Source organism: Eulemur rufifrons, chromosome 16 (assembly GCF_041146395.1).
Source record: "Eulemur rufifrons isolate Redbay chromosome 16, OSU_ERuf_1, whole genome shotgun sequence".
NCBI lineage: Eukaryota > Metazoa > Chordata > Mammalia > Primates > Lemuridae > Eulemur > Eulemur rufifrons.
The window spans coordinates 74728824-74741188 of record NC_090998.1 but is presented as its reverse complement, the minus strand read 5'-3'; the positions used below and the strand labels follow the sequence as shown (position 1 = coordinate 74741188).

At 36.7% G+C, this 12365-nt stretch overlaps 1 protein-coding gene across 1 annotated transcript in view; it reads right to left on the bottom strand.

Annotated features, from left to right (window-relative positions):
- The window catches only part of CFAP54 (cilia and flagella associated protein 54), a 282672-nt gene that overhangs the window by 201872 nt on the left and 68435 nt on the right, over window positions 1–12365 (bottom strand). Inside the window, exons 23-26 of the mRNA XM_069491252.1 lie at window positions 11923–12059; window positions 8374–8521; window positions 6505–6660; window positions 363–485 (exon numbers count right to left, since the gene is read on the bottom strand). Of these exons, the coding sequence (XP_069347353.1) occupies window positions 363–485; window positions 6505–6660; window positions 8374–8521; window positions 11923–12059 (564 nt within the window). The remainder of the gene's footprint in view (window positions 1–362; window positions 486–6504; window positions 6661–8373; window positions 8522–11922; window positions 12060–12365) is intronic.

Below are 12365 nucleotides of genomic sequence, written 5' to 3'. Positions count from 1 at the left end.
CTTCAGCTCTACCTGCAGGTGCCACTGAGATCACAACCTGACAAGATGATACACAAGTTTACTGTAGTATAATGAGTACATAATTCATGTTTTAGGGTTGTGAAACAAATCTGTCCTGTGTGACCATGTAGAATGCCTATAAAATAAATGCTATTTCAAGAACATCAAGTTTTAGTTTGTGAAGCCCCACAGTTTCATCAAAACATTCAACAACACATTGAACTATTCTGTAATGTTTAGACTTCACATTTGCTTTTGATCTAAAAATGCTTTTCTACTTACTGCGATTCAAAGTAGTATGACTTTCTAAAGCATTACTGCTCCTAAGTTTTATGACACTAGATAAAGAATAAGATAAATACCTTTGTTACGTAGAAGATACAACAAGCTATCATGTGCTGTACACTTTCATAACTCGCAGTATTTTTCTTTGAGAAGATGGTATTTGGCAATCCTTGCAAAACCACTATACACTTTATCAAGATCTAAAAATTAGAAAATGATTTTAGTTTTAAAATATCATCCTTACTGATTATAAAATGATCTAATCAAATCATGTGAGTTTTAAGACATAAAATTTTACCATTATAAATAATTATTGGGCCATGCGCGGTGGCTCACGCCTGTAATCCTAGCACTCTGGGAGGCCGAGGCAGGTGGATCGCTCAAGGTCAGGAGTTTGAGACCAGCCTGAGCAAAAGCGAGACCCCGTCTCTACTAAAAATAGAAGTTATATGGACAACTAAAAATATATATATAGAAAAATTAGCCGGGCATAGTGGCACATGCCTGTAGTCCCAGCTACTCGGGAGGCTGAGGCAGGAGGATCGCTTGAGCCCAGGAGTTTGAGGTTGCTGTGAGCTAGGCTGACGCCACGGCACTCACTCTAGCCTGGGCAACAAAGTGAGACTCTGTCTCAAAAATAAATAAATAAATAAATAATTATTGATACGTTGTTTATTAGGTAGAAAGGAATGTACACTGAGATAAAATTGATATGTTCAATCCTGAGACAAGCCCTTCATCTAAAGTAACTTGAAAACTAGTGAAAAGAATAAAATAAATACACAAATAACTATTAAAAAAGCATACTTTGACAAGTGTCATAAAAGATATAGGCAGCATATTACATGTATACAAAAAACTAAAGATCATATCCAGGCATAGGAGGACCTTGAAAAACCATATGGAGGATCATGTGGTATATTAAATATTATATAGTGATTCCAGGTACTTGAAATAATACCTTCCTTTAAAATTAGGACCAAATATTCACATCCCAGGAAATCAATTAATATTGGTGTTGACTTCATATTCTCCTTGTTTCATATTATATTATTCTGAATTTGATCAAGAGCTAGCTGATTAAGTTTAGTTTTCATTACTGTTGCACAGTTCTGAGCAACATCACTGTCAGAAAAGTACAGCTGAGATTGCAGCAATCTATTCATCATTGAGAGTATCCCTAAGCACAAATTAATATCTGAATGCTGGTTCTTTGGGGGCACATTAAGTGCTTCAAGCTCCCATTCTAACAACACTTTTAGTGTTGTTATCAGACACTTATTTTTAATACTTTTTTAACTTCTTCCCCTTCATGATCACCCTCTCCCACCCTCCCATACCATATCCCCAATCATGTTAACACCCTAGTAGTTTTATAGTTTTCTTGAGGCTCATATAATCATGTATAAATACATAAATGTACATAGAAGGAAGATTGTTGTCATTTTACAAAATGGGATTTATACACACTTTTCTGAACGATACATTTCTCCTTCAACCATGCCTTGTGAGACATCCCCCAGGTCTACAAGTATAGTTCTAATTCATTATTTCTAATGGCTGCCTAATACTATTTGGTATGGATCAAACATAATCTACTCAGCCACTTCCAGGACCTCATGTCGCACACTTTTATGGTTAATGTTGTGCAGTCTGGCAGTACTGGTACTTCTCTTTGTCTGCAGCTTTTTTGCCACTGCCAAGAATGCCACAGTAAACACCCTTATACATGCTCAGTTGCCAATTCTGAATGCCAATCAAGGCACCAGCTTCAAGATGATACCCAGTGAGGATGAGACACTGCGCTCCAGGACACAGTGTACACCCTAAATCCATGCCTAGTGTGTGGTACTGTGTCCCAGCAGGTAGAACACATGGGTCCAAGAACCCAGGAGCTGGGAGTAGCATTTTGCCAACCTGTGATTTTATTCCATGGGATAAAATACTAAAAGAGGGATTTCTGTGTCAGATAAATGTATTTTTAATTTTACTAAAATTTTATTCTATAGTATAAATTACTAGCAGAGGGATTACCATATCAAGTATATTTGGATTTTTTTGTTTGTTTTTTGTTTTTTTTATTTCAGCATATTATGGGGGTACAAATGTTTGGGTTACATATATTGCCTTTGCCCCATCCAAGTCAGAGCTTCAAGCATGTCCATCCCCCAGACAGTGCACACCACACCCATTAGGTGTGAATATACCCATCCCCTCCTCCCCCCCACCTGCTCCTCATCCGATGAATGTTACTACTATATGTGCACTAAGGTGTTGCTCAGTTAGTACCAATTTGATGGTGAGTACATGTGGCGCTTATTTTCCATTCTTGTGATATTTCACTTAGTAGAATGGGCTCTAGCTTCATCCAGGATAATACAAGAGGTGCTAGATCACCATTCTTTCTTGTGACTCAGTAGAACTCCATGGTATACATCTATCACATTTTATTATGGATTGATGGGCACTTGGATTGATGGGCACTCATGGATTACTGAACATTTGGGTTGTTTCCACATCTTTGCAACTGAGAATGGTGCTGCTATAAGCATTCTACTGCAGATGTCTTTCTTATAGAATGTCTTTTGTTCTTTTGGGTCGATGCCCAGTAATGGGATTGCTGGGTCAAGTGGTAGTTCTACTTTTAGCTCTTTGTGGTATCTCCATATTACCTTCCACAGAGGTTGTACTAGTTTGCAGTCCCACCACCAGTGTATGAGTGTTCCTATCTCTCCACTTCCACACCAACATTTGTTATTTTGGGGCTTTTCATAAAAGCCATTCTCACTGGAGTTCAGTGATATCTCATTGTGGTTTTGATTTGCATTTCCCTAATGATTAGAGATGTTGAGCATTTTTTCATATGTTTGTTGGCCATTAGTCTGTCTTATTTTGAAAAGTTTCTGTTCATGTCCTTTGCCCACTTTTTAATGGGGTTGTTTAATTTTTTCTTGCTGATTTTCCTGAGTTCTATATAGATTCTAGATATCAGCCCTTTATTGGATGTGTAGCATGTGGATAGTTTCTCCCATTCTGTAGGTTGTCTGTTTGCTCTCGTGATATTTCCTTGGCTGTGCAAAAGCTTTTTAATTTGATCAGGTCCCCATTTATTTATTTTTGTTGTTGCTGTGATTGCCTTTGGGGTCTTCTTCATAAATTCTTTCCCTAGGCCCACATCTATGAGAGTTTTTCCAACATTTTCTTCTAGAATTCTTATGATTTCATGCCTTAGGTTTAAGTTTGTTATCCACCGTGAGTTCATTTTTGTGAGAGGTAAGAGGTGCAGATCCTGTTTCATTCAGTCTTCTACATGTGGCTCTCCAATTTTCCCAGCACCATTTATTGAACAAGGATTCTTTTCCCCATTGTATGTTTTTGTCTGCTTTGTCAAAGATTAGATGGCTAGATGAGGATGGTTTTATATCTGGGTTCTCAGTACTATTCCATTGGTCTATGTCTCTGTTCTTGTGCATATCAGGCATATTTGTTTTTAATATTTAAAATTAGATTTAATTTAAATGAAAATTGCTTTACCAAAATCCAAATGCTTGTAACAACTGACATTTCCCAAATCAATGAATGAGAATGCCTTTGTCCCCTGTCTTCACCAGCAATAGGAGTTACAGATCTTTTCGATTCTGCCAGTGATATTACATTGTTAATTTAATATGCACTTCTATGAATATTCAGAATTCAACCCTCTTTTCATATGTTTCTCAGACACTTGGATTTGCTCTCTTGTGAATTGTTTATTCATATCATGTGCCCATTTTTCTATTAGCTTATTGTCAATTTGCAAGACTCTTTGGTATATTTATTTACCCTTCACAACATCTGGAGATATTTTTTCCAAATCCATAAATTTTCTACTATCTTTGTTATGATAACTTTTGTTACACATGGGTTTCTTGTTTCTAAGAGTTCAATCTTGGTTCAAAAGCTTTCCCCCAAACCCTGAACTGCACATGTCATCTCCTGGGATATTTTTTCCTAAAGTTTTTGCTTTATTTTATATTTAAGTCTTTAATACATGTGGACTTTTTTTGTATATAGTACAAATAGGGATGAAATTCTATTTTCTTTCAGATGAATGTCCAGGTGTTTCACCACCATTTATTAAAAATGTTCATTCTCTTTCCACTGAATGGGAGTGCCAACTCTGTCATATATTACATTCTCATACATATTGAGGCCTATTTCTGGAATCTCCCGTGTTCCACTTATCTTTTCTTATTCCAAACAATACAATTTTAATTAGAGACCTCTTTCTTAAGGCTTTTTCTCATAGCTATAATCCATTCTCTGAGCTGTAGCCCAAGGCTTCCTGAATCAGTGGGATCCTAGAAGGTGACAGTGGATTACTATAAACTCAACTTAGCACCAATTGCAGCTGCTATTTCCAATGTGGTATCCTTGCTAAAACATATTAAAAGGTATGCATTTATATGGATACCTTTTCTTCTCTATCCTATAGGAAAGAAGTACCAAAAAAGTTCCCATTAACACTGGACAAATAAGAGTGTGTATTTTGAATACTTCCCCAAGGCAATAACTTTCATACCTCTGACATAATATTGTGTGAAAGGACATGAACTTTCCAGACATGTCTCAAAACAAAACAGTAGCCCACCACATCAATGATACCATGTTAATCAGACCTAAGGAGCGAGAAATGGCAAGCACCTTGAAGACCTTGATAAGATACATGCCCTCCAAAGGGTAGAAATAAACACTATGAAGATTCAGGGGATGTCACATTAATGAAATATCTGGGGATGCTGGGACACTCCCTCCAAAATAAGTCTGACATCTGGCATCTCTCACCTCTGGGAAGAAAAGACCATGCCAGGTAGATGCCTTTGGGTTCTGGAGGAAGCAAATGCCACACTTGGGAATACTGCTCCAATCTATTTACAATCAACAAGGAAGGCTGTCAACCATGAGTCTAGATTTCAGACTCTGGAGGGAGATCTCCTCAGCAGCTGAACTACTAGATGTGGGGATTGTGGGAGAAGGAAAAGCATCTATGTTCCAGTAGAGCCACTTCAAGTTGAATATTTGTTAAGTTACATAAGCTGTCTGGTTAGTTTTCTTAATAGTGAAATCAAAATCTTTAGACTTTTCACAAGTTCACTCATATCTTCTTGGTTCTCAACAACTGTGTCCATGGTGATGATGATGACAATGACAGCAATGATGGTGATGATGATAACTTTCTGCAAGTCTTAGAGGCAAAATCTTGTTTCTCTTATTACTTCCTTGTGGCAGGTCATTCTAAGATAGTTCTCAAGATTCCTCCCCCTGCTGTACCAGCCCTGTATAATCCCTTCCCCTTGAGTGTGGGTGTGCCCTGTGAATGCGATAAGTTCATGGCTCGCATGGTTAGATTCCTCACAGCATACTGCAAGAGACTCTCCTACTGGCTTTGAAAAGCAAACTGCCATGTTGTGGAAAAGGCCATGTGTCAGGGAATTGGGAGCTGGCCTTTAGGAGCTAATGACCTCCTACTGGATAGCCTCAAGAAAATGAATTCTCTCAACTACCAGTGAACTTGGAAAAGGACCTTGAGCCTCAGATGAAATCACAGCCCTGGCCAAAAGTTGATTTCAACCTGATAGGACCCTAGACAGAAGATCAGCTAACCTATATCCTCCTGACCCTTAGAAACTATGAGATAGTAAATGGATGTCCTTTTAAGCTACAAAGTTTATGGTGATTTGTTAAGAAGCATAGACAACTGATATAATCCCTTCAGCCAGGTCTCACCTACCCTTTTTCCATAAATCCTAATTCCTCTATCACCAAGACACCAAGTATTTTTTTCTTGGGTCATCTGGTCATTTCACCAGATGATGGATTTAACAATATGCTTTAAATAAATAAAGCATAAATAAATATGCTTTAAATAAATGCTATTTTGAACATTACAAAACATAAAAATTGAAATAACTTTAAAAACTTAAAAAGCAAATTGCCAATATTTAAATATAGACAGCATAGGGCTGAATGTTTTCAAAGAAACACATTTCATGTTCTTACTTATGTGTGCCCAGATGTATAAATTATTAAAATATTTTTCAGTTAACTCCTGAAATTTCATACTACTTGTTCTTGACCTACTTGTACTTTATAAGAGATATAAATGTTTTTGCAAAATGAATTGTTGAGTTGCCTTTATAAAAATACCCTTATTTTGTGGGGAAAGAGAAATATCCTTACCTGTACAACAGGTACCAGAACAATATTGTGATAGATTATAGGAGCAAGGAGGCCATAACATTGAGTCACAGCTTGAAGGGCATAACTGGCATCATTTAGAAAGTTGCTAAGTTCCAATGCCACCAATACTCTCTCACATTCAACCAGTCTAGCAATCTGTAAAGAAACAGGCATTGTTACTCAAACTGAACATCAGGCGCTTAGCTTAAGTGTCTCTAAGGAGAATAAAAGATAGAAAATATGATCCTTTTGACTTAACAACAATGTGAATGATTGTTAGAAGAAAATTTAAATTCAGAAACACCTCTAACTCCCCAGTACATACAGATATTGTTACATCCAGAGAGCATAATCTTAGAAGTAAACTTCAGAAATTTTTTGTAAAACAATGCAAGTACCACAAATAATAAAAAAGAACCATTTTTTATTGTTAAAATAAAATCTTTGCTATATTTTTATGTTAAAGAAAATCAAAAACAAATTTGAACAAGTATTAATAATTAAAATATAACATTTTATTTTTAATAAACATTATTATATATCATATTATATTAATATTGTAATATTGCCCTCACTTGATTAACAGATTCTCATTTCCCTTTTGATTTGTGAGAAAATGGTAAGTTTTCAGTAAAGCAAACTAATCATCTATTATACTTCTGCTACTTACACTTTTGCTATTTAAATGAAAATGATAGTAAAACATAAAGTTAGGGTTTTAAGATTAAATGCCACTTTGAAAGAATATGAAAACATTTTTACTCCTTCTTTCCCATCCCTGGGGAAAGATTGTGTTATTTTTCTATATATACATTCAAGATTATGTACAAAGAAAACTGAGCAGCAACCAGAAGAAATTTCTATGCAGCCAGTTTTTACTAGAACAGTAGTCTGGCATTCTGGAATTCATTGAAGTACCTTAAAACTGTCTTTATTTTCACATCAAATATGCTGGAAGAAGAAACTGAATGCAGTGTAGTAGGAACAGGCTGAGCTGATGGCTGTGAGTGCTTGGGCTGTATAGGACAGTGAACTTGTCTTGGGCAGAGGAATGTTATTTTTACTTTCATATCCCCAGAAACTGGCACAGTCTCATGTAACAATTTACTGGTTAACTAGTTAATAAATAAATGGATGGGTAGGAAAAAGCAACTTAAAAAAAAAGAAAACAAATGACTAAATTCTCCATATCTGAGGCAAGCAAAGAAAGAAAGAGAGAAAGAAGAGTGAACCTTAAACAGGAATAAAAAATAATGTAGGATTTTTACCCAAAGCAAGAGCATGACAGGGGTTGCGGATGTTTATAAGCAATCTGAGAGTCTATCAATAAAAGATAGGTTAAATACCTATCTCTGTACATGAATGCAATATTATAATGGAAAAGGATGTGGCACATTGATATATACCACCATAAAAATATGTCCAAGATATAATATAAAAGTGTTAAAAAGGCAAGTTGCAGAAACACAAGTAGATTGTGATCCCATTTTCATAAATAATAACAGCTTAGTCTATGCATATTTTTTAAAATTAGAGAAACCATATGAAAACAAAATTGTGCTATTCTTAGAGGTAATAGGATGACAATGGGTTTCACTTTATACACTATACATTTTCGAATGTCTGAAATACATACTACTTTTGTACACAGGGGAAAAGAGATAAATTGAAAAGAAGAGAAAAAACAAACATGAACGCAGGCCTGTGAAACTTATGTGCTATATCCAATAAAGAAGCAGAGTCATACAATGGCCTCTGAGTCCATTCACAAGATAGAAGAATATGCAGTCCCAAAAGAACATGACTTTGAAACATCAAGAAACAAATATGGTGAATCTGACATGCTTTTAGTCACTTTAATTCACTTACTTGTTGAGAGGGGAAAATCTCATTGCCTTTAATATTATCACAGAAAAGATTTTCTTCTTTAATTTTAATGTCACTTGTTACAAAAATATTCCTAAGAAAAAGGTATAAAAGGATTGAAGAAGTCTCTGCCAGAACTTCTGAATGTAATCTGCAAAAGGAAGTAAATGATGTTACAGGTATAAATATAAAATGATTTAGCATGTGAACTTGGCTTTTTGAATTGATTTTTTTTTTTTTTTTTTGAGATAGAATGTCGCTTTGTTGCCCTGGCTAGGGTGAGTGCCGTGGCATCAGCCTAGCTCACAGCAACCTCAAACTCCTGGGCTTAAGCGATCCTACTGCCTCAGCCTCCCGAGTAGCTGGGACTACAGGCATGTGCCACCATGCCCGGCTAATTTTTTCTATATATATTTTAGTTGGCCAGATAATTCTATTTTTAGTAGAGATGGGGTCTCGCTCTTGCCCAGGCTGGTCTCGAACTACTGACCTCGAGCGATCCACCCGCCTCAGCCTCCCAGAGTGCTAGGATTACAGGCGTGAGCCACCACGCCCGACCTCTTTTAAACTGATTTGTTCTTAATATCTACACAATGATCCCAAGAAAGCAACAAAAATGTGTGGAATATCTATTCTTACACAGCTGTTTATAGTAAAATGAAAGACTACCCTTAATAAGTTCACAACTAATAAAATCAAAATGCTAAAATATTATGTTACAGATACATAAAATTAACTAGTGGCAAAGTTTTCTCATTCTAATATATACAGTTCTGTTCTATCAATATAAGGAAATCATAAGTTTTCAGAAGTTTGAAAAACAGGCCTAATATTCCAGTTAATGAACTTTCCGGAAATATGGGTCATTTATAGCAAACCCAGCCATGATTAAAAATAGAGAAAGAGAGTCTTAACTCTTGTGTTATTTCTAATTGTCTTTTGTAAATTGTAGCCAACAGTGCCAACCATTGGCAAGGCTGTGGAACCTGTATCTTCCATCTTTGCGTACGGCATTCCCTCCCTTGCCGTTTGCCTTACGTGATGACAAACCCTCCCTTTTAAGCCTCAGGTCCATCTACTCTCCATAACTTCTATCCCTATAAAACAGAAAAGTAATTCACACTTGAAGATGATCCTTTTCACCACCATGTTCAACTCTGAAATTATCTTTACCAAGACAATTTTAGTTCTCCCACTCCCACAACTCATACCAAATTTTCTCTTTGTATCATGATGACCTTCAGCACCTTGACACATGCAACTAGTCCGGGCTGTCACCTCCTGGCTCCATTTCCTTCCCCACCCAGCTCAGACTCTGGTCAGTCTTTTCAGTGGTGATCCTTCTGGCACATTAGGTTCTGTCACCTCTTTATTTTATGCAATAATCAATTTGTCTAACCTTGCATAGATGTCACTGTCCAACCTTTCTATCCCTGCCACAATGATCAATCACTTACTCATTTATTTTACTCATTTGTTCTTTCTTTCATCCAAACCAGCATTTGCTGAATGTCTACTATGTATAAGACACTGTTCTAGACTCAGGGATATAAAGATGAATCAAATGCAGCCTTAGCCACTAGGAGCTGGGCTTTACTATGAATTCATGTTAGATGACATCAACTGAGTCATTACCGCTCTCAACAACACTTCCATTTATCCCTAACGTCCTCTTGTTCACATTCCTCACAGAAAATGTTCTAAATCCCCCACTCTCCACCCCATGCACTCTTATAACCTCCTGGCTCTGCCACTAGAGTGTCATCATCACCTGCATTTTCTTATCTCTTCAGTCTCTCCCTCTCTACTGGCTCCTTTCCCTTCACCCTCCAAAACTCTTTCCTTAAGTCTTCCCCTCAAGTTTCTGCCTGCTTTCCACTTCTCTTTACCACCAAACTTCATGAGTGGTCTTTGCTTCTTAGGATTTTTCATTTTCATTTTTTCTTTAGCCAATTATAAAATGATTTCTGGACTATCATGCCACAAAAGTGGTTCTCTTGAATTCACCGATGGCCTCCTAATTGCCAACTCTAAAAATCTCTACTTTGTTTTTACTCTACTCAACCTCCCTGTAGCATTTTATTGAGCAACTGTTCTTTCTGACTTTGCACCAGCATCTAATATCGCTGACCAGTCCCTCTTTGGTGATACCTTTACTTCCCTTGGCAATACACTTCCCTAGACTTTCAGTTCCTAGACAGCTCCTTTTCAATCCCCTTCCTTGGTTCTCTCTTGCTTCTGCCCCTTACATGTAAACAATGTCCAGGGTCCATTTCCAGCCTTCTATACTTTCTGCTAAGCAGTCATTCCATGGGAAATATCACTCATTTTCAATATTTCAATGATGACCTCAGTGGACAATTTCTAAATCCATATCTTTAGCCTTGACTCTCTCTTGAGAGTCAGCACTAAATAAATAAACCTACTGCCAGCTGATATCCACAAAGGCATCCTGTTGGAAAACCAACTCAAGATATGCCAATTAAAATTAATTATCTTCCTCCAAAAACTTGTTCCACCTCTCACGTATCCATAGTAAATATCATAGGCTTCCAAGTCAGTTAACACTAGAAATCCCAGTCACTTTTTACTCCTTTCTCTCTCTTATCCCCACAAGTCACATAAAATCCAAGACCTATCTCTTCCTCCTCCAAAATGTCTCTCAAATCTAGCTCGTACCTAGCATCCTTGTACATAGTAAATACTGAGTCTATATTTGTTTAATTGGATGGAATTATACTTTTAATGTAAATAAACATTATCAATGCTTTGCCTCAACCAATATTTGCGTTTTTAAGCTCATTATCTTTGATTGAGGAATGAAGAGGGTCTTGCTCTGTTGCCCAGACTGGAGTGCAGTGGTGCCGTCATAGCTCACTGCAGCCTAGAACTCCTGGGCTCAAGTGATCCTCCTGCCTGAGCCTCCCGAGTTGTTAGGATTACAGGCATGAGCCACTGTGCCTGGCTGGTTTTGTCTTCATGTGTAAAATCTTTCAGGCATTAACAGGCAGGTGAGGGAGATTCTTGTTGCTTTTTAATTTGGTAAGACAGCTTGAAATCACACCAACACTCATTTCTGAGGCTGCTCTTAAACTTTGTTCTTTTAAGGAAAACAGCAGTCAAGATGGGATGGCCTGTAGTTTCATATGGCTTCTACTGCCCTACTTGCAGTTGCCAGTGGTCTAACCCCAGGAGCCTCTTCCCCTAACAGTCCACCTCTCAGACTCTAACCTTAACCCCAACTGGAACTAAAACCCCCAATGCATATTTGTGTTTTCTGGTATAACTGATACTACTTTAGTTAGTATTTGGTATTTTTATTTTATAATGTTCATCTTTATGCCTCCAATATTTTTTTCTGACTCTAGCAAGAAAGTTTCTAACTAGGACATGGCATCTTGGAATGTATGTTCTTATTATAATTCTTATTAGGAACAGTTTTATATGAACTATCTTAACATGAAATTGAAAATGAATTAATTCTAGGCTTCACACCCAACATCTTTATTTTCAGTAAGCAAATAAATATTTTAAAAGAATATTTCTAATTACCTTCTCTGTGTAATAGTCATTATATTGCTTAAACTAATAACAGATTGTTCATCCTGAAGTGGTGAAGCAACAAAATAATCCCAAACTGATGAGAAAACTTTCTTGGCCAATTCATAGTTACCAAGCTGATAGGCAACCTACAACAAAAAGCATGTTAAGCAATATTTTTGCTTATGAAATGTCTATTTTAAGCACAAATTCTTACAAGGTCCTATCACACACTAATTTCATATACAGTTGTTCACATTTGCTTTTCTGTCCTATGGTGCCATAGTAATGCAATGCTGGCCACTGGCAAAGGAGACAGACACATTTTTAAAATCTCTTTTATTTCTAAATTGCATGGAAATTTGAAACTCTGTAAGGATGTTTCAAATCCTCATAAGCAAAACAAAGATCACATCTGAGCCAAATTAATTTCATTTCCATCTATCTCGGCAGTG